Genomic DNA, 22896 nt, shown 5'->3' with positions numbered 1-22896 from the left:
TAACGTCTCATCCGATAGTTGGCACCTCTGACAAAGCAGCACTCCCGAAGCACTGCACTGGGAGTGTTAGCCTAGATTTATGTGCTCAAGTCCCTGGAGTGGGATTTAAACCCACAACCTTCTGACTCAGAGGCGAGAGTGCTACCCACTGAGGGTTGACAAACCTTCCTCCCCTTTATATTCTAGCCCTCTTGTTATAAACCAGTATCTCATTCCGTGCAGTGAGGGGTTCAAAACACCAGGTTAAAATAAGGACGTTCGGATTAAGAGGGGAAATCAGTGATAACTTCCTCACCCAAAAGAGAATAGAGTTATGTAATAATTTACAGGAACAAACTTTAAACTGCACAGTATAAATACAGTCAGGAGGCAATTGGAGAAAGAAAGGATTGAAGGTTTTGAGAGAAGGAGGGTTTGAGATCTAAGGTGGGACCTTTGAATGTATGTCCTTTCATCTCTCTCTGTCAGACAATGCTGATCACATGATGTAAAAGAGCCTGTGTTATTGAAATCAATATTTACATATTTTATTGTTTGAAACACTGGTGATATTTGTATTGCACAAGTCCCATTCGCCCATCACCGCTGTTCTCGCTGACCGACATTGGCTCCCGGTCCGGCAACGTCTCGAATCCCTCCATGGCCTCGCCCCTCCCTATCTCCGAAATCTCCTCCAGCCCTGCGACCCACCGAGATCTTTGCGCTCCTTCAATTCTGGCCTCTTGTGCATCCCCCCGATTTCCATCGCCACATCGCTGGCGGCCGTGCCTTCAGCTGCCGAGGCCGTAAGCTCTGGAATTCCCTCTCTAAACCTCTCCGCCTCTCCCTCCTCTTTTGAAGACGCTCCTTAAAACCTATCTCTTTGACCCAAGTTTTTGGTCACCTGTCCTAATATCTCCTTATGTGGCTCGGTGTAAAATTTTGTCTGATAACGCTCCTGTGAAACGCCTTGGAATGTTTTACCAAGTTAAAGGCGCTATATAAATGCAAGTTGTTGTTGTAAATAACAGAGACTGCCGTCTGTTACAGAAATGGGACACAGTAAGTCCCGCCTCCTGAGCCCAGCAATGATCATCTTGTGTAATTGTTTGACAGTTCTTACAAGACGGTGAATGTGATCGGAGATCAGTCGTCCAGCCTCGTCATCAACACTACAAGTCAAAGCAGCAAAATCCAAAACCTCCTGAGCTCCAGGTATGTTGTCAGATGCTGAATAAAACAAGGTTTGGGGGTCACAGAGCAAGAGCAATGGGAGAAGGTGTGCCCACATCAAGGAATGATGCACAACTGCGTAATTTAAAAGAAGTAACAGTTCAGCTTAATAATCACAAGAGGTTAAATTATCTTAATGTGAATCACAACAGGCCAGGAGAGCACCACGGTGTGGGACTGAGCCCCGGGGAGGGGGTCCCGGTGTGGGACTGAGCCCCGGGGAGGGGGTTCCGGTGTGGGACTGAGCCCCGGGGAGGGGGTCCCGGTGTGGGACTGAGCCCCGGGGAGGGGGTCCCGGTGTGGGACTGAGTCCCGAGGAGGGGGTCCCGGTGTGGGACTGAGCCCCGGGGAGAGGGGCCCAGTGTGGGACTGAGCCCTAGGGAGGGGGTCCCGGTGTGGGACTGAGTCCCGAGGAGGGGATCCCGGTGTGGGACTGAGCCCCGGGGAGGGTGTCGCGGTGTGGGACTGAGCCCCGAGGAGGGGGTCCCGGTGTGGGACTGAGCCCCAAGGAGGGGGTCCCGATGTGGGACTAAGCCCCGGGGAGGGTGCCCCGGTGTGGGACTGAGCCCCAAAGAGGGGGTCCCGGTGTGGGACTAAGCCCCAAGGAGGAGGTCCCGGTGTGGGACTAAGCCCCGGGGAGCGGGCCCGGTGTATGACTAAGCCCCGGGGAGGGGGATCACTGCCCAGTGTGGGACTGAGCCCCGGGGAGCACCGCCCGGTGTGGGAGATTCGGATTCAATTGCCATTCTGTGTTGCATCAACTGAACTCTGCAGCAACGGTACCCCTGGAGGTCACAGAGACTCTAGATCCAACATGTGTGCGTGAGTTCAGGCGGTGACAGTGGTTGGGCTTAGCTCCAATGCCCCTCCGCCTCACTGGCCATGATCGTATATTAAATTTGATCACAAGAATGAGGCAGATAACTGCAGCCCCTAGAAGTGAACTGCAGCAGAATGAGTGTGTGCAGGAGCAGTCCGGAGGAAATGGGCAGAAAATTGTGTGTAGGGTTGCGCAAGTAATCAGATTGTTTCTCATGAAAGGCATTTTGGCACAATTAATTTTTATTCATTCACGGGATGTGGGCATCGCATTTATTGCCCATCCCTAATTTTTTTTTAAAATGTTTTATTCGTTGCCAATCTTTCCAATTCTTTGTCAGATCAACTTGTCAGATCAAAGGTCACCTTGAGCCCATTCAAGGATCACTCTGCGCCAATGCTCTTAGCCAAAAGGCCTAGAGCCCAAGCACCGTTCCTGGAAGTACTACAATACCAGGTTCGTGCCATGGAGGTGGATGGGTCAAGCCCCCCACCCACCTCCTATTTCCATTGCCCAGCCCTAATTGCTCCTTGAGAAGGTGGTGGTGAGCCGCCATTTCAGAGGGCAGTTAAGAGTCAACCACTCTGCTGTGGGTCTGGAGTCACATATAGGCCAGACCGGGTAAGGGCGGCAGATTTCCTTCCCTAAAGGGACATTAATAAACCAGATGGGTTTTACGACAAATCGATCGTTTGATGGTCACCATTATTATACTAACTTTTAATTCCAGATTTATTTAACTGAAATTAAAATCCCCAGGTGTCATGGTGGCATTTGAACACATGTTTCCGGATCATTAGTCCAGGTCTCTGCATTACTGGCCCAATAACATAACCACCATGCTACATTTAAATTTAGCTGTTAGCCTTGGTGCTGACAAAACATTTTCATTCAAAGGCATGGATCCATCTTATTTTAAAATATCCAAGACTATGTCCTGCTGATTTGTAATGAGCTGACCTTGTGTTTCAGCTCCCGATGCGCTACCAAAGATACCGTCTCTCTGAAATGCATTGGTAAGCATAATATGTTCAAACCAAATATATCTTAGATCTGTTGGAAGGAGATTTTGTGTTTATTAAATGATAGCAGTGCTGGAGAATGAGGTTCTTTCAGTCCTGGACAGTCAGTGCCAGCATCCAACTCTCCCAGAGTCGGTACAGCACGGGTTAGATACAGAGTAAATCTCCCTCTACACTGTCCCATCAAACACTCCCAGGGCAGGTACAGCACAGGGTTAAATACAGAGTAAAGCTCCCTCGATACTGTCCCTATCAAACACTCCCAGGGCAGGTACAGCACGGGTTAGATACAGAGTAAAGCTTCCTCTACACTGTCCCATCAAACACTCCCAGGGCAGGTACAGCACAGGGTTAAATACAGAGTAAAGCTCCCTCAATACTGTCCCTATCAAACACTCCCATGGCAGATACAGCATGGGTCAGATACAGAGTAAAGCTCCCTCTACATTGTCCCATCACACGCTCCTAGGGCAGGTACAGCACGGAGAATATACAGAGTAAAGCTCCCTCTACACTGTCCCATCAAACACGCCCAGGGCAGGTACAGCACGGGTTAGATACAGAGTAAAGCTCCCTCTACACTGTCACATCAAACACTCCCAGGGCAAGTACAGCACGGGTTAGATACAGAGTAAAGCTCCATATACACTGTCATATCAAACACTCCCAGGGCAGGTACAGCACGGGGTTAAATACAGAGTAAAGCTCCCTCGATACTGTCCCTATCAAACACTCACAGGGCAGGTACAGGGGGTTAGATACAGAGTAAAGCTCCCTCTACACTGTCCCATCAAACACTCCCAGGGCAGGTACTGCACTGGGTTAGATACAGAGTAAAGCTCCCTTGCCACTGGCACATATAACATTAATGCTACAGTGCTCATAATACGGCTGGACTAATAGTTTTAATATATCTACAGGGTCAATTACATTATTAATACAACAGGTACTAATGTACTAATAATATTTTTGGAGTGACTATATTATTAATGCCTCTCTGAAATATTATTGGGCCAGCTATGAGGGTGAGAATACTAATAATTCAGGCATGGGGGTACACATTATTCTGCAAGGGCAATAGGACTATTCATTTTGCTGGTCCAATATTACTACTGAGCCAAAAGCAATAATCATAGTGGACTGGGAACAGCCCAAAGCTGGATGTTTGGTGAATGGAGACACACCACCAACAGGAACTGTACTGAGGGCTGTAGGAATGTGTCCCTCGTGTGATGTACACTGTCCTGCAATATTCCTTGACGTTGGAAATACGTGTGTGCAATTCCTGGCTGCACTGAACAAGTTCGGTCATTCCGCAAATTGTTTTTTAATTTGGATACCGTCAAGGTAATAGGAAGAAGCTCCTGTGACAAATAGCAGAGGCAGCCTTTATTTTTGAACGTCACTTTGAATACAAACTCTTTGCGTGCAGAATGTGGCAATAGGATCAAGGTCTCGTCGAGAATCGTGGGTGGCGAGGCGGCCGAACTGGGCGATTGGCCTTGGCAAGTTAGTCTCCATTACAAGTCACGGCACGTGTGCGGTGCATCCATCATCGCTCGCAACTGGATCATCACCGCAAGTCATTGCTTCTTCGAGTGAGTAAGAGCTTGGGGCATTTGCGGAGAGAGTGGGGGGTGAAATTGGTCTTCCGCCGTAGCGCAAATACAAGCGATAGAGTGGAACGTGATTGCTGGAGTGGCAGCGGATGGTGGCGGGGGGAGGAGGAGGGGGTGGGGGGAGGAGGTTGGGGGCGGATGGGGGGGTGGGGGAGAGGGTGGCAAGCCCTGGGGTAAGGCAGTAGTTCTCAAACCTATTTGGTTGAAGGTCCATTTTACAAATGGATTAATAATCACGGACCCCGTCTCCGCCCCCCCACCATGACCCCATCGAAATTATAATTCTACATAATATCATTGTGCTACATGTAAAGAGTGTTTTAAAAATGCTTTGAAGAAAGCAGGTATTTACTTACAGATATCAGGGAGATGTGTGTGCCTGCTTGAGCACTAGAATTTTGGCTGACTCTCCCAATGTAGTACTGAGGGAGCGCTGCACTGTCGGAGGGGCAGTACTGAGGGAGTGCTGCACTGTCGGAGGGGCAGTGCTGAGGGAGCGCCGCACTGTCAGAGGGGCAGTACTGAGGGAGCGCTGCACTGTCGGAGGGGCAGTACTGAGGGAGTGCTGCACTGTCGGAGGGGCAGTGCTGAGGGAGCGCTGCACTGTTGGTGGGGCAGTGCTGAGGGAGTGCTGCACTGTCGGAGGGGCAGTGCTGAGGGAGCGCCGCACTGTCGGAGGTACCATCTTTCAGATGAGACGTTAAACCGAGGCCCTGTCTGCCCTCTCAGGTGGACCTAAAAGATCCCATGGCACTATTTCGAAGAAGAGCAGGGGAGTTATCCCCAGTGTCCTCGGCCAATATTTATCCCTCAATCAACATAACAGAAAAACAGATTATCTGGAAATGATCACATTGCTGTCTGTGGGAGTTTGCTGTGAGCAAATTGGCTGCTGCGTTTCCCACATTACAACAGTGACTACATTCCAAAAGTACTTCATTGGCTATAAAGTGCTTTGATATGTCAGAAAGACGCTCTATAAATGCAAATCGTTCTTTCTTTCTTTCTTACAAGGAAACCCTAAAAAACATTGTGTAAACGTATCTCGCTGGGCATCTTCTTGCCTTTGGTCTAGCTCCTGGAAGGTCTGACCTGATGGGGAAGATGTCACAGATCACCCCTTGGGTTAAAATCGCGAATGTGGCCCGAGTGATGTCATCGGAGGCCAACCTGCGGGTTCGAAGAGGAGCCAGCCGGCTTGGGTGCGGGTGTCCTTGTTGCCTGCTATTGTCGTGGGCCAGGTCGGGGCGGGAAGGGAGTGGGCGAGCCTGGAACCGGGCAGGGGAGGGCTCAAAACCGAGGCCTTGGTGTCTGTAATTGATCTTTCCTTTCTTCCAGGGACGATAGCTTTCGTCCGTTCAACTGGAAAGTGTACAGTGGTTTCATTTCTCAACGTAAACTCTTCGGAGCCACAAGGAGTTCGGTTTCGAGAATTGTCACTCATCAGGGCTACGACTCAGAAACAAACGATTATGACGTTGCTTTGATGAAGCTCAGTAGATCGTTGGAGTTTACAGGTAATGTCCTGTTGAGGCTGCTTGGCCCTGACCAATATCCACATCTATTACCATTATTCCTAAGCCAATAAAGCACAGCAACATCACCTATTCCCAGTTCCAGCACCCCTATACAATCCACTTAAGGCTCACTTTCAAGATGCCCAGCTGCTGCTCTGAATCAATTGGATTTATGGAACAATTTTCCAGAATTATAAGTATTTTTCATGCTGCTGAAATTGAGGGGTATCAGTGCGAGCAAATGGAATTTTCCTTCTATATTGTACCCATGTTTGGCACCAAGCATCTCAGTTCAGGTGCAGCACGGGGTTAGATACAGAGTAAAGATCCCTCTACACTGTCCCATCAAACACTCCCAGGGCAGGTACAGCACGGGGTTAGATACAGAGTAAAGCTCCCTCTACACTGTCCTATCAAACACTCCCAGGGCAGGTACAGCATGGGTTAGATACAGAATAAAGTTCCCTCTACACTGTCCCATCAAACACTCCCAGAGCAGGTACTGCACGGGTTTAGATACAGAGTAAAGCTCCCTCTACACTGTCCTATCAAACACTCCCAGGGCAGGTACAGCACGGGGTTAGATACAGAGTAAAGCTCCCTCTACACTGTCCCATCAAACACTCCCATGGCAGATACAGCACGGGTTAGATACAGAGTAAAGCTCCCGATACACTGTCCTATCAAACACTCCCAGGGCAGATACAGCACGGGTTAGATGCAGAGTAAAGCTCCATCTGTATGTATGTGTGTAAGAGTGTGTGAGTGTGTATGTGAGACTCTGAATGTGTGAGTATGTGTGTAAGTACGTGTGTGATAATTATGTGTATGAATGAGTGTGTGTGTGTGTGTGAGAGTATGTATGTGAGAGTGTGTGAGTGTTTGCGACGGTGTGTTGAGTGTGAGAGTGTGTATGTGCGTGTACAAGTATGTGTGTGTGTCTTTGTGAGTGTGAAGTCACTTTGATTGCCTGTTATTGCCTTTCTTGATCGAGTTTTCATTTTTTCCAGATAAAGTAAGACCTGCCTGTTTGCCCACCTTTGATCAGCAGTTCCCACACGGGACGACCTGTATGATTACGGGATTTGGCCTCACAGAGGAAAGGGCGGGTAAGTCAGAGTATGTCTGGCAGCACATCAAAGGATCAGGCATTTACCCTGCCCTGTTGACCCAATGTATAGGGCCCACACCTTCCTCTTGACATGTCATTTGGAACACCGCAAATTTAATTCTACAAGGCAAACACTGATCATCCTCGAGTGGAGTTTGGATCGATACAAACGGACACATTTCTTTAAGTAATGTGACTTGTTTTATTAATGATCTGCTCAAAACTATGGGCTCAATTTTCCCCAAGCCCATTTTCTAGCGTATTGTGTGAGTTGTGCTACTTAATTAATAAGAACATAAGAACATAAGAAATAGGAACAGGAGTAGGCCATACGGCCCCTCGAGCCTGCTCCACCATTCAATAAGATCATGGTTGATCTGAGCATAGACTCACTTCCCCTCCCGTTCCCCATAATCCCTTATTCCCTTATCGTTTAAGAAACTGTCTATTTCTGTTTTAAATTTATTCAATATCCCAGCTTCCACAGCTCTCTGAGGCAGCGAACTCCACAGATTTACAACCCTCAGAGAAGAAATTTCTCCTCATCTCTGTTTTAAATGGGCGTCTCCTTATTCTAAGATCGTGCCCTCTAGTTCTAGTCTCCCCCATCAGTGGAAACAGCCTCTCTGCATCCACCCTATCAAACCCCCTCATAATCTTATACGTTTCGATAAGATCGCCTCTCATGCTTCTGAATTCCAATGAGTAGAGGCCCAACCTCCTCAACCTTTCCTCATAAGTCAACCCCCTCATCCCCGGAATCAACCGAGTGAACCTTCTCTGAACTGCCTCCAAAGCAAGTATATCCTTTCGTAAATATGGAAACCAAAACTGCGCGCAGTATTCCAGGTGTGGCCTCACCAATACCTTATAAAATCTCCGAAGTTTCCCTGGGGGGGGGGGGGGGGGTGGAGCCTGCGGTCTGCGCTGGAAAAAGGAGCCGGACCGTCTGCGCATGCGCGGGGGAAAGAACGCGTCGCTGAAATGGCCACACATGCGCAGTAGAGTTCCAAGTGAGGTGCCATCCTGGTCCGCTGCGGTGTGTACCCTCCCCCGCAGAGCCTCTCCAGTGCCTTCCCGCCGCCCTGCGGCCCCCGATTTTCGTAGCGGTCCAGGTCCCCTCCGCTTCCCGCCCCTAGCCCAGGCCGAATGGCCTCCGATTTAATTACCTGCGCCAATTTCCTTAACTCTTCAAGACTTTTCTCGAGAGGTCACATACGCTGGCCTAAGTAGAAATGGAGTAACTATTAGCTGGCTAAAGTTGCCGAAATGGCCAGAATTGGCGTAGGTGGCTGGCAACGCCCCCTTTTGAGGGAAAAAAAAACTTACCTAAAAAAACATAACTAACTGAGTTACGCTGGTGCAAATTGATTGGGGAAACTGGGGATTTTTAAGTTCGGCCAGTAAAAGCAGCCTACTCCAAAAAAAAAACGGCGCAAATACTGGGGAGAATTGAGCCCATTGTTCGAACTATGGGCCCCTCCCATTGTGGAACTGTTACGTTTTCTGCGAGGTTGGAAGACAGCTCTTGCCTCTTGGCCTTCTCATTAGATTGAGCCCTTAATCTGGCACAGCGCTGAAGATTTCGTTATTACAAAATCCTCCCTTGATTTTTGGCCAGTGATTGAAGCCTCCCGGTCTTGTCAATGGCATCAGTCACGCGTCACAGATTAAAAAATGTGTTGAGAACCTTAGTAATAAAATGCCTCCGCATCAAACTAAAGGGCGATGGGACAGGGTTTTACCTCCAGCCCTACAACCCCCCGAGATCCCGGAGCTCCTCCAATTCTGGCCTCTTGCGCATCCCTGATTTCCATCGCTCCACCATCAGCGACCGTGCCTTCAGCTGCCTGGGCCCCAAGCTCTGGAATCCCCTCCCTAAACCTCTCCGCCTCTCTCTCATCCTTTTAAATCGCTCCTTGAAACCGACCTCTTTGACCAAGTTTTTGATCATAGAAACATAGAAAATAGGTGCAGGAGCAGGCCATTCAGCCCTTCTAGCCTGCACCGCCATTCAATGAGTTCATGGCTGAACATGAAACTTCAGTACCCCCTTCCTGCTTTCTCGCCATAACCCTTGATCCCCCGAGTAGTAAGGACTTCATCTAACTCCCTTTTGAATATATTTAGTGAATTGGCCTCAACTACTTTCTGTGGTAGAGAATTCCACAGGTTCACCACTCTCTGGGTGAAGAAGTTTCTCCTCATCTCGGTCCTAAATGGCTTACCCCTTATCCTCAGACTGTGACCCCTGGTTCTGGACTTCCCCAACATTGGGAACATTCTTTCTGCATCTAACCTGTCTAAACCCGTCAGAATTTTAACGTTTCTATGAGGTCCCCTCTCATTCTTCTGAACTCCAGTGAATACAAGCCCAGTTGATCCAATCTTTCTTGATAGGTCAGTCCCGCCATCCCGGGAATCAGTCTGGTGAACCTTCGCTGCACTCCCTCAATAGCAAGAATGTCCTTCCTCAAGTTAGGAGACCAAAACTGTACACAATACTCCAGGTGTGGCCTCACCAAGGCCCTGTACAACTGTAGCAACACCTCCCTGCCCCTGTATTCAAATCCCCTCGCTATGAAGGCCAACATGCCATTTGCTTTCTTAACCGCCTGCTGTACCTGCATGCCAACCTTCAATGACTGATGTACCATGACACCCAGGTCTCGTTGCACCTTCCCTTTTCCTAATCTGTCACCATTCAGATAATAGTCTGTCTCTCTGTTTTTACCACCAAAGTGGATAACCTCACATTTATCCACATTATACTTCATCTGCCATGCATTTGCCCACTCACCTAACCTATTCAAGTCACTCTGCAGCCTAATAGCATCCTCCTCGCAGCTCACACTGCCACCCAACTTAGTATCATCCGCAAATTTGGAGATACTGCATTTAATCCCCTCGTCTAAATCATTAATGTACAATGTAAACAGCTGGGGCCCCAGCACAGAACCTTGCGGCACTCCACTAGTCACTGCCTGCCATTCTGAAAAGTACCCGTTTACTCCTACTCTTTGCTTCCTGTCTGACAACCAGTTCTCAATCCACGTCAGCACACTACCCCCAATCCCATGTGCTTTAACTTTGCACATTAATCTCTTGTGTGGGACCTTGTCGAAAGCCTTCTGAAAGTCCAAATATACCACATCAACTGGTTCTCCTTTGTCCACTTTACTGGAAACATCCTCAAAAAGATTTGTCAAGCATGATTTCCCTTTCACAAATCCATGCTGACTTGGACCTATCATGTCACCATTTTCCAGATGCACTGCTATGACATCCTTAATAATTGATTCCATCATTTTACCCACTACCGATGTCAGGCTGACCGGTCTATAATTCCCTGTTTTCTCTCTCCCTCCTTTTTTAAAAAGTGGGGTTACATTGGCTACCCTCCACTCCATAGGAACTGATCCAGAGTCAATGGAATGTTGGAAAATGACTGTCAACGCATCCACTATTTCCAAGGCCACCTCCTTAAGTACTCTGGGATGCAGTCCATCAGGCCCTGGGGATTTATCGGCCTTCAATCCCATCAATTTCCCCAACACAATTTCCCGGCTAATAAGGATTTCCCTCAGTTCCTCCTCCTTACTAGACCCCCCGACCCCTTTTATAACCGGAAGGTTGTTCGTGTCCTCCTTCGTGAATACCGAACCAAAGTACTTGTTCAATTGGTCCGCCATTTCTTTGTTCCCCGTTATGACTTCCCCTGATTCTGACTGCAGGGGACCTACGTTTGTCTTCACCAACCTTTTTCTCTTTACATACCTATAGAAACTTTTGCAATCCGCCTTAATGTTCCCTGCAAGCTTCTTCTCGTACTCCATTTTCCCTGTCCTAATCAAACCCTTTGTCCTCCTCTGCTGAGTTCTAAATTTCTCCCAGTCCCCAGGTTCGCTGCTATTTCTGGCCAATTTGTATGCCACTTCCTTGGCTTTAATACTATCCCTGATTTCCCTAGATAGCCACGGTTGAGCCACCTTCCCCTTTTTATTTTTACGCCAGACAGGAATGTACAATTGTTGTACTTCATCCATGCGGTCTCTAAATGTCTGCCATTGCCCATCCACAGTCAACCCCCTAAGTATCATTCGCCAATCTATCCTAGCCAATTCACGCCTCATACCTTCAAAGTTACCCTTCTTTAAGTTCTGGACCATGGTCTCTGAATTAACTGTTTCATTCTCCATCCTAATGCAAAATTCCACCATATTATGGTCACTCTTCCCCAAGGGGCCTCGCACAATGAGATTGCTAATTAATCCTCTCTCATTACACAACACCCAGTCTAAGATGGCCTCCCCCCATGTTGGTTCCTCAACATATTGGTCTAGAAAACCATCCCTTATGCACTCCAGGAAATCCTCCTCCACCGTATTGCTTCCAGTTTGGCTAGCCCAATCTATGTGCATATTAAAGTCACCCATTATAACTGCTACACCTTTATTGCATGCACCCCTAATTTCCTGTTTGATGCCCTCCCCAACATCCCTATTACTGTTTGGAGGTCTGTACACAACTCCTGCTAACGTTTTTTGCCCTTTGGTGTTCTGCAGCTCTAGTCCTGATATCACCTTCTGTGGCTCGGTGTCAAATCTTGTTTGATAAACGCTGCTGTGAAGCGCCTTGGGACATTCTGCTACGTTAAAGGCGCTATATAAATGCAAGTTGTTGTTGTTAAGTGCCAGTTCTTTTGGCGTTGGGTTTGAATTTCAGAAATTGCTTGACTGCTCACGCTGAGACTGGCCCGTCAACTTGACATTCAGCGCTGGTGAGTGGCCAATGTTCCCTCCGCGGGAGTGCGCGCTGGACCCACGCACTGGTCAGTAAGGACCCACGCACTGGTCTGTAAGGACCCACGCACTGGTCTGTAAGGACCCACGCACTGGTCAGTAAGGACCCACGCACTGGTCAGTAAGGACCCACGCACTGGTCTGTAAGGACCCACGCACTGGTCTGTAAGGACCCACGCGCTGGTCAGTAAGGACCCACGCAGACCGCTCACAAGCTTGTGTATTGGAAATATTGTGTGTGCGCAGAAATATAATGGGTCCAGGCATTTGAAAGAAGCTATCTACGTAGAACATAGTGGGTTCTTACAGGGCTTTATAGGGTAGATGCAGGGAGGATGTTTCCCCGGGCTGGGGAGTCGAGAACCAGGGATCACAGTCTCAGGATAAGGGGTCGGCCATTTAGGGCAGAGATGATAAGGAATTTCTTCACTCAGAGGATTGTGAATCTTTGGAATTTTCTGCCCCAGAGGGCTGTGGAGGCTCAGTCGTTGAGTGTATTCAAGGCTGAGATCGATAGATTTTTGGATATTAAGGGAATCAAGGGATATGGGGATAGTGCGGGAAGGAGGATTGAAATCGAAGATCAGCCATGATCTTAATAAATGGCGGAGCAGGCTCGAGGGACCGAATGGCCGACTCCTGCTCCTATTTCTTATGTTCTTGTAGTGGAACATTGCTAGTGACTCCCATCGTGACATTCTGAGTTAAACTCTTTGTGCAATGCGTTTCAGCTTCGAGCTCTGACATCCTCCTCGAGGCTTCCGTTGATATCATCAGCCATGCAACTTGCAACCAGCGCAGTGTTTACAATGGAAAAATAACACCACGCATGATCTGTGCCGGCATGCTCTTGGGCGGAGTCGATTCCTGTCAGGTGCGTAACAGTCAGCAACCGGCTGGCCCATATCGTCACCACTGGTGCCCCGGATTGGAATGTGGATCCGATTGATGGGCTAAAGGGTTCCCCTGTTGGCGATAAATGGCTCAAAATAAATTCAGTCGGAGGGCTGCCTTACCCTGATCACAATGGGTTTGGGAACGACTGGCAGAAAGTTGGTGATCTTATTCACAGAGTTGGGCACACACCATGAAATGGTAATTTGTGTATCATTGCGGAGCGAGTGGCAGAGGATACTTTGACAGCCTCGCTTTAATGTCTCATCTGAAAGACGGCACCTCTGAGACTGCAACGCTCCCTCAGTACTTCTCCTCCGACAATGCGGTGTTCCCTCAGTACTGCCCTTCCGATAGTGCGGCACTCTCTCAGTACTGCCCCTCCGACAGTGCAGCACTCCCTCAGTATTGCCCCTTCAACAGTGCGGCGCTCCCTCAGCACTGCCCCTCTGACAGTGCAGTGCTCCCTCAGTGCTGTACCTCCGACAGTGCGGCACTCCCTCAGTGTTGCCCCTCCAACAGTGCAGCACTCCCTTAGTACTGCTCCTCTGACAGTGCAGCGCTCCCTCAGTACTGCCCCTCCAACAGTGCAGCGCTCGCTCATTACTGCCCCTCTGATAGTGCTGCGCTCCCTCAGTACTGTCCCTCCGACAGTGAGGTGCTCCCTCAACACTGCCCCTTCGATAGTGCTGCACTCCATCAACACTGCCCCTCCGACAGTGCGGCACTCCCTCTGTACCGCCCCTCCGACAGTGCGGTGCTCCCTCTGTACTTCCCCTCCGACAGTGCGGCACTCCATCTGTACTGCCCCTCCGACAGTGCGGCACTCCCTCTGTACTGCCCCTCCGACAGTGCGGCGCTCCCTCTGTACTGCCCCTCCGACAGTGCGGTGCTCCCTCAGTACTGCCCCTCCGACAGTGCGGCGCTCCCTCAGCAATGCCCCTCCGACAGTGCGGTGCTCCCTCAGTACTGCCCCTCCGACAGTGCGGTGCTCCCTCAGTACTGCCCCTCCGACAGTGCAGCACTCCCTCAGCAATGCACTGGAGTGTCAGCTTAGATTTTATGCTCAAGTCTCTGGAGTGGGACTCGAACCCAACAACTATCCGACTCAGAGGCGAGCGAGGGCTACCCACACAGCCAAGCCGAACACTTCCTTGCAGACACTGAGTGCAAGACCTGGGGTAAATTTATCAAGGCTCCGGTCCCAACCCCAAGCCTCACTCAGCGGGAGCGAGGATTGTCCAATCAGACACGCTAAATTTGTGGTACTCCTGATTTTCCCAGTGATGAACTTTGATGGTGTAGCAGTTTCAGGAACACTGTGAGTTACACAAACAGGCCTCCGCACCAAGTCTCAGGGCACTCGCATCCCACGATTCGAGCACAAGATTAATCTTCCCGTCACCGCCACAGAGAAGAAGTGGCCGATACATTGAAAGCAAACGCCAAGGCTGTGCAGAGGGACCACGGACTGTGCTCCAACCAGCTTTAGTCTCACTGCAAAACTGTTGTCTTTAAACCCTAGGGTGACAGTGGTGGACCTCTGGTTTGCAAGGTATCTGGTACCTGGTACCTGGCGGGAGTGACCAGTTGGGGGATTGGCTGTGCTCGGACGAACAAACCAGGGGTTTATGCCCAGGTGACACAACTCACTGACTGGATCTTCACACAAATGGAGGTAACAATGACCCTCGTTTCCATGGTGACTGGGGAAAATATTTTGCGACAAGAACACTCCTAACGTTTATACAACACCTGTAACGCGCTAAAAATGTCGTAAGGCGCTTCACAGGAGCGTAACCAGAATGTTTTTTTACATCGAGCCACATAAGGAGATATGGTGGCCAAAAGCTGGGTCAAAGCGGTAGGTTTTAAGGAGCGTCTTAAAGGAGGAGAGAGAGGTAGAGAGGTTTAGGGAGTGAGTTCCAGAGCTTGGGGTCCAGCCAACAGAAGGTACGGTCACCAATGGTGGAGCGATTAAAATCGGGGAGTGCTCAAGAGGCCAGAATTGGAGGAGTGCAGATATCTCAGGGGGGTGGGTTGTGGGGCTGGAGGAGATTTCAGAGATAGGGAGGGGCGAGGCCATGGAGAGATTGGAAAACAAGGATGAGGATTTTTTAAATCGAGGCGTTGCCGGACCGAGAGCCAATGCAGGTCAGTGAGCACAGTGGGGTGATGGGTGAGTGGGACTTGGTGTGAATAAGAACACTGGCAGCCGAGTTTTGGATGAGCTCAAGTTTATGCCTGCGAGAAATGAGACTGTGGAAAGCCCTTTAAGGGTGTTTGCTGTGGAACATCTTGTTGTGACTCTACCTATAGGCTGTGCATTTAATGGACTTAATTTCAGTGTAGTACTGAGGGAGAACAGCATTGAGCTGCCATAAGAAATACTTGTATTATTGTAGCGCCTTTTATGACACAAAGCACTTACAGCCAATGAAGTGCTTTGGAGTGTAGTCACTGTTGTAATATGGGAAACGCGACGGGCAATTTGTGCACAGCAAGCTCCCACAAACAACAATGTGACAATGACCAGATAATCTGTTTTAGTGATGTCGATTGAGGGATATATATTGGCCCAGGACACTGGGCATAACTCCCCTGCATTTCTATAGCACCTTTCACATCCTCAGGATGTCCCAAAGCACTTTACAGCCAATGAAGTATTTTTCTAGTGTAGTTACTGTTGTAATACAAGAAACGTGGCAGTCAATTTGCGCACAGCAAGCTCCCAGTAATGAGATAAGGACCAGATAGTCTGATTTAGTGATGTTGATTGAAGGATAAATATTGGCCAGGAGACCGGGCATAACTCCCCTGCTCTTCTTCGAAATAGTGGCCATGGGATCTTTTACAGCTACCTGAGAGAGCAGACGGGGCCTCGGTTTAATGTCTCATCCAAAAGACGGCACCTCCGACAGTGCAGCACTCCCTCAGTACTGCCCCTCTGACAGTGCAGCACTCCCTCAGTACTGCCCCTCTGACAGTGCAGCACTCCCTCAGTACTGCCCCTCCGACAGTGCAGCACTCCCTCAGTACTGCCCCTCCGACAGTGCAGCACTCCCTCAGTACTGCCCCTCCGACAGTGCAGCACTCTCTCAGCACTGCCCCTCCGACAGTGCGGTACTCCCTCAGCACTGCCCCTCCGACAGTGCGGTACTCCCTCAGCACTGCCCCTCCGACAGTGCAGCACTCTCTCAGCACTGCCCCTCCAACAGTGTAGCACTCCCTCAGCACTGCTGGTATAGATTTATGTGCTCAAATCGCTGGAGTGAACCCACAACCTTCTGACCCAGAGGCAAGGATTCTGAGGTACGGCATGGCTGGCACCTAGGGATGAGAAATAAAGTCGTTCCGGTGGCTTGTTGAGACCGCATGGCACTATTTGAATAAGAAGAAGTCCTCCTGGTGCCTTGGTCAACAAATTTCACTTGTCAAAATGCAACACAAAAGAGTATTCATCTCCTGTCACACGATGACCAGCATTTATGTAACAATGATTATTATGTGTGAAGTGCTTTTAATATTTTGATGACGTGCAAATCACTTTATAAATAGAAGCATTTATTTTTAGGTCTCTCTGAATGACTAGCCAATACTAGCAGTGGAGAGTAGATAGCCAGTGTACTGCCGACAGTCAGTTGAGGATATCACTTTTTTTTTTGGAGTTGGGAGACTTCAGAAACTCATGTCACAGTGTAAGCTATAGACCAGACCCTGCATCTACCACATTACAGGCAACTATTTGCTTACAGGATTTACTTCGGAACAGGAGGAGGCCATTCAGCCCCTCGAGCCAGTTCCGCCATATAATTAGATCGCGGCTAATTTGCATCTTAACTCCACTACCCGCCTTGGTTCCATATCCCTTTTAGAAACATAGAAACATAGAAAATAGGTGCAGGAGTAGGCCATTCGGCCCTTCGAGCCTGTACCGCCATTCAATGAGTTCATGGCTGAACCTGCAACTTCAGTACCCCCTTCCTGCTTTCTCGCCATACCCCTTGATTTCCCTAGTAGTAAGGACGACATCTAACTCCTTCTTGAATATATTTAGTGAATTGGCCTCAACAACTTTCTGTGGTAGAGAATTCCACAGGTTCACCACTCTCTGGGTGAAGAAGTTTCTCCTCATCTCGGTCCTAAATGGCTTACCCCTTATCCTTAGACTGTGACCTCTGATTCTGGACTTCCCCAACATTGGGAACATTCTTCCTGCATCTCACCTGTCTGAACCCATCAGAATTTTAAACGTTTCTATGAGGTCCCCTCTCATTCTTCTGAACTCCAGTGAATACAAGCCCAGTTGATCCAGTCTTTCTTGATAGGTCAGTCCTGCCATCCTGGGAATCAGTCTGGTGAACCTTCGCTGCACTCCCTCAATAGCAAGAATGTCCTTCCTCAAGTTAGGAGACCAAAACTGTGCACAATACTCCAGGTGAGGCCTCACCAAGGCCCTGTACAACTGTAGCAACACCTCCCTGCCCCTGTACTCAAATCCCCTCGCTATGAAGGCCAACATGCCATTTGCTTTCTTAACCGCCTGCTATACCTGCATGCCAACCTTCAATGACTGATGTACCATGACACCCAGGTCTCGTTGCACCTCCCCTTTTCCTAATCTGTCACCATTCAGATAATATTCTGTCTCTCTGTTTTTACCACCAAAGTGGATAACCTCACATTTATCCACATTATACTTCATCTGCCATGCTATACTTTTAACCCTTACCCAACAAAAAAAATCCATTCTAATTGTTCACATGGACAGTTTTAATGTTAAATCGTGACATAAAAGTATGACCAAAATTGTAATGATAGGAAGTGCATGCACACCAAAGATTTAAAAAAAGAAAAAGACTTGTATTTATATAGCGCCTTTCATGACTACTGGATGATTCAAAGCGTTTTACAGCCAATGGAGTACTATTGGAGTGCAGTCACTGTTGTAATGTAGGAAACGTAGCAGCCAATTTGCGCACAGCAAGCTCCCACACACAGCAATGTGATAATGACCAGATAATCTGTTTTTTTGTTATGTTGATTGAGGGATAAATATTGGCCAGGACACCGGGGATAATTCCCCTGCTGTTCTTCGATATAGTGCCATGGGATCTTTTACATTCACTTCAGAGAGCAGACAGGGCCTTGGTTTAACGTTTCATCTGAAAGATGGCACCTCCGACAATACAACACTCCCTCAGCACTGCCCCTCCAATAATGCAGCACTCCCTCAGTACTGCCCCTCCCACAGTGCACACTCCCTCAGTACTGCCCCTCTGACAGTGCAGCGCTCCCTCAGTACTGCCCCTCCGACAGTGCAGCACTCCCTCAGTACTGCCCCTCCGACAGTGCAGCACTCCCTCAGTACTGCACTGGAGTGTCAGCCTGGAATTATGTGTTGAAGTCCCTGGAGTGGGACTCGAACCAACAACCTTCTGACCCAGTGGTGAGTGTGCTACCCACTGAACCACAGCTGACACTTTAATCATATATAGGTGCAGCTAGGCTGCTATCTGTAACATTGGTTCTGCAAGCAGGTGAAGGTGGTATAGTGGTTATCTACCCTGAAAGGCTGTGTAAGGAAAGGGTCGAAGGGATCAATGGTCAATCACAGGCTTAGGCCGGGGTCCCTGGACCCTAGGAAGTTCACGAAGAGACCCCAGGAGGTCATGAGGCCATCTGATTGCTCTATTTTTCCATCTGTTGACTTACAATAACAATTTGCATTTATAGAGCGCCTTTAACGTCATAAAACATCCCAAGGCGCTTCACAGGGGCATTATCAGACAAAATTGCGACACCGAGCCACATGAGGAGATATTAGGACAGGTGACCAAAAGCTGGGTCAAAGAGGTAAGTTTTAAGGAGCGTCTTGAAGGAGGAGAGAGGGGTAGAGAAGTGGAGAGGTTTAGGGAGGGAGTTCCAGAGCTTGGGGCCCAGGCAACAGAAGGCACGGCCACCAATGGTTGAGCGATTATAGTCAGGGATGCTTAAAAGAGAAAGGAGAGGTGGAAAGGTTCAGGGAGGGAATTCTAGAGCTTAGGGCGTTGACAGTTGAAGACATGGCCGCCAATGGTGGAGCGATGAAAATCGGGGATTACTGGAACATTATTTCCGTTGCTGAATTTTCTGATGTAATGACACTGTTTTCTTTTGCGTATCTGCTTTGTCGTCTTTATATTAGGACACAGGTTTCTAAGAGTGTCAGTATTTGAGGGAGGTGCTGGCGGGGTTGTGGGGGGAGGGTACCCCATACAACAACAACAACAACTTTTATTTATATAGCGCCTAAAATATCCCAAGGTGCTTCACAGCCGTGTTATAAGACAAAACAAATAAATTTGACAACGAGCTACACAAGAAGAAATTAGAGCAGCTTGGTCAAAGAGGTGGGTTTTAAGGAGCGTCGTAAAGGAGGAAAGAGAGGTAGAGAGGCGGAGAGGTTTAGGGAGGGAGTTCCAGAGCTTGGGGCCCAGGCAGCAGAAGGCACGGCCACCAATGGTTGAGCGATTATAATCCGGGATGTTCAAGAGGGCAGAATTAGAGGAGCGCTGACATCTCGGGGGTGGGTGGGAGGGTTGTGGGGCTGGAGGAGATTTCAGAGATAGGGAGGGGTGAGGCCATGGAGGGATTTGTAAACCGAAAGGTTTGGAAACCACTGGCCCAGTCTATAGTGAGCCCGTGCTGGGTTAATACTGTGCGTGGAGCACTCATTGCCAACCTGTGAGAATGGGACCATTTTGGTAAAGAATGGGGAAATTGAGTGTTGAAACATACTCTATTGAGGCCTATCCTCCCCAGATCTAACATCTTGTACTTGACTTTTACAGGCTAACAGCAACTAAGGACAGGCACTGACTGCACAGAGAGCGGCACATCGAGATTGTTAGCTCTGGTCTGTGCCACTTTTCTCAATGACTGCCGTCGGGGAAGCTGGAAGTGATCGTCAAAGCACTGGAAACGTTTATCGAAAAAAGGGAGACAGTCAGTATCTGTATAAAGTGCGGCTTCACCAAATCAACAAGGAGAAAAATTCTTCACCTACCACAGCGTGGCAGACTTCATCCTGATCTTAAGGCAACCTCACCTTTTCAGTCTGCCTTCCTCCATTTTAAGTCACGTTATTGTAGCAATTCCCTCAGACCCTCGCGGATACAAGGTTCAATACTGCTTTCCGAAGCCCCAGCGGAGATTTTCAATTTGAGTTTCGGGGGTAAAGTTTCCACTTTGGGCACAATCGGTGATCCGGGTGCAAATTGCGCCGAAAATTGCGCCCGTTTTGAGAAGTGTTTTTTTTTTTTCCCCTCGAGTTTTCATCTCACCGAACGCACCATCTCCCATGCACCAGTGCACTCCGGCAGCAACTTAAAATAGAATTATTTTATTTTAATTTACTTGAAAAAATATTCCTCAATATATTTAACTTGGTGCAGTTTTATTAATACAGCTGAAAATGGGTTTATCACAAAAAAATATGCATTTTTAATCAAAGTGTCACTCCCCCACCTGCGAGCGACCCCATTTTGAATTCCTGAAAATGACTTTAGCAATTGTATATTTTTGTAGTTATATTGGTGTGCAAACCCAGCTCACTATAGACTGGGCCAGTGATTTCTGAGCCTTTCTGTTTACAAATCCCTCCAGTAGTCAGTTTCTTAGTAAATTAAAATAAATTATATTCGAAAAGCTTTTAAAAGGTGCTATTATTTCCCTTACACCCAAATGAACCAGCTTAATTCTTAGAGCGGAAACATTAGTATGTTGTAATATGTGTTTACTATTTAAAGGATAAGTGTCTTTAAATGTATATATATAAAAAAGTTGATGTTCTTTGAGCAAGGCGGTAAGCCAGAATAAGTGTACAGGTCCTTCCATCATGTTACAAATAATGCACTGAGTTCAACCATGATCTCCGTTGCTGTCTTGTGAATTTGATGACCCTACCTTTGTATGTTTTGACGACAATTTTCCTGAAGGTGCTTCGTCTATTGATTCTGTATATAATATTTAGACTCCTCTTCATGTACTGTGCTCACAGAATGTCTTTGAATATATAAATAAATGTAGCTATAGCGCTAAGTGTTGGGGCCAGTTCATGGCAGACCAGAGTCAGGGGGAAAGTATGAGTACCAGTCACACCATTTCTTAAACAATAAGGGGATAAGGGGTTATGGGGAGCGGGCGGGGAAGTGGAGCTGAGTCCACGATCAGATCAGCAATGATCTTATTAAATGGTAGAGCAGGCTCGAGGGGCCGTATGGCCTACTCCTGCTCCTATTTCTTATGTTCTTATGTTCATACAGTGCTGCAGTTCTTGATGAAGCAAGTGGGACCCCCGTGAACAGTGCCTGAGGGGATGCCTTTGAGCAGACTGATCTTCAGCTCCTCAATGACGGTGGGCAACAATTTGGGAGGAGTGAGTGAGTTGAGGCGAGGACCAGGTCTCGATGTCTAGACCTTTTCAAGGGCGGGGGGGGGGGGGGGGGGTAACAAAATGCATTATAAAGTCCGTGATTCAAATTTTCCATCTCAAAAAAAAAAGTTACTTTCCACTTCAACCCAAGCTCCCAATTCTTCAAGACTTTCTCTTGGTCTCCTTAGGAATGCACAACATTTCTTGATTGAGAAGGTCGGTAGGCAGCTTCCTTGCAGGGTGCATTCACATTCAGTTCCATCCCATTCCCTCCCCCAATCTTGGCATGATGTGACTAAGAACAGGAGCTTGCAGTGAGGAGACCTGGTAACATCCAGAAGATGTTAACACAAATGCTGCATGAGTGAAGAAACTATCATGGGCAAGGGCGATCATAAAAATATGCCATTCAGTCCCTCGAGCCTGTCCCACCATTCAGTGAGATCATGGCTGATCTGTATCCTAACTCCATTTCATCATCACCATCATCATCATAGGCAGTCCATCGTATCGAGGATGACTTGCTTCCATGCCAAATAAGGATGAGTTCACAGGTGTTTCAATGAAGGTCTTGACATTCCAGGTCCAGAACTACATCCTGAAGGGTGGAAGATGCCTGTGCGTGGATTTTTTTTACGTGTGGTGGCCGTTGCACACCAGCCACCACACGGGCTTGACAGAACTAGGTCTTGGTCCAGTAGCAAGGGTTAACCGGGACAACTGGAGACCAGCTCTGCTGCACGGACCTAGTGCGCACACATATCGCAGTGTGGGCTGGGCCCATGCTGCCCCTGGGCCCTCGTCTCTCCTGGGCCCCAATCATGTTGTTCCACGATCTCTCGCCACTCCTGCGTCCCAACCTCGCCGCTCCTCACTCCATTCACCAGCCTTGGCTCCACGTCCCTTAATACCCTTGGCCAGCAAAAATCTATTGGTCTCAGATTCAAAATTATTAATTGAAACATAGAACATAGAAACATAGAAAATAGGTGCAGGAGTAGGCCATTCGGACCTTCTAGCCTGTACCACCATTCAATAAGATCATGGCTGATCATTCACCTCATTACCCCTTTCCTGCTTTCTCTCCAAACCCCTTGATCTCTTTAGCCGTAAGGGCCATATCTAACTCCCTCTTGAATATATCCAATGAACTGGCATCAACAACTCTCTGCGGCAGGGAATTCCACAGGTTAACAACTCTGAGTGAAGAAGTTTCTCCTCATCATAGTCCTAAATGGCTTACCCCTTATCCTTAGACTATATCCCCTGGTTCTGGACTTCTCCAACATCGGGAACATTCTTCCTGCATCTGTCCAGTCCCGTCAGAATTTTATATGTTTCTATGAGATCCCCTCTCATCCTTCTAAACTCCAGTGAATACAGGCCCAGTTGATCCAGTCTCTCCTCATATGTCAGTCCTGCCATCCCGGGAATCAATCTGGTGAACCTTCGCTGCACTCCCTCAATAGCAAGAACGTCCTTC

General features: G+C 48.3%; 1 protein-coding gene across 1 annotated transcript; it reads left to right on the top strand.

The window, feature by feature from the left end:
- Positions 1 to 1248: 1248 nt before the first annotated feature.
- Positions 1249 to 19974, top strand: LOC139275675 (transmembrane protease serine 2-like). Its single transcript, XM_070892842.1, has 8 exons — positions 1249 to 1291; positions 2962 to 3048; positions 4487 to 4652; positions 6012 to 6195; positions 7185 to 7299; positions 12835 to 12977; positions 14523 to 14675; positions 19831 to 19974. Exons 1-8 carry the CDS (start codon positions 1249 to 1251, stop codon positions 19843 to 19845), a joined length of 906 nt encoding a protein of 301 aa, XP_070748943.1. The 3' UTR covers positions 19846 to 19974.
- Positions 19975 to 22896: the final 2922 nt, after the last annotated feature.

Source organism: Pristiophorus japonicus, chromosome 11 (genome assembly GCF_044704955.1).
Source record: "Pristiophorus japonicus isolate sPriJap1 chromosome 11, sPriJap1.hap1, whole genome shotgun sequence".
NCBI classification, from domain to species: domain Eukaryota; kingdom Metazoa; phylum Chordata; class Chondrichthyes; family Pristiophoridae; genus Pristiophorus; species Pristiophorus japonicus.
The sequence above is the reverse complement of the archived record's forward strand: the minus strand, read 5'-3'. Positions and strand labels throughout refer to the sequence as shown.

Coding starts and splice junctions, on each gene's coding strand:
- LOC139275675 (XM_070892842.1), top strand. CDS start 1,249: ATGGGAGAAGGTGTGCCCACATCAAGGAATGATGCACAACTGC. Junction 6,196..7,184: donor CGTTGGAGTTTACAGGTAAT/GTCCTGTTGAGG, acceptor TTCTTGATCGAG/TTTTCATTTTTTCCAGATAA. Junction 7,300..12,834: donor CCTCACAGAGGAAAGGGCGG/GTAAGTCAGAGT, acceptor AATGCGTTTCAG/CTTCGAGCTCTGACATCCTC.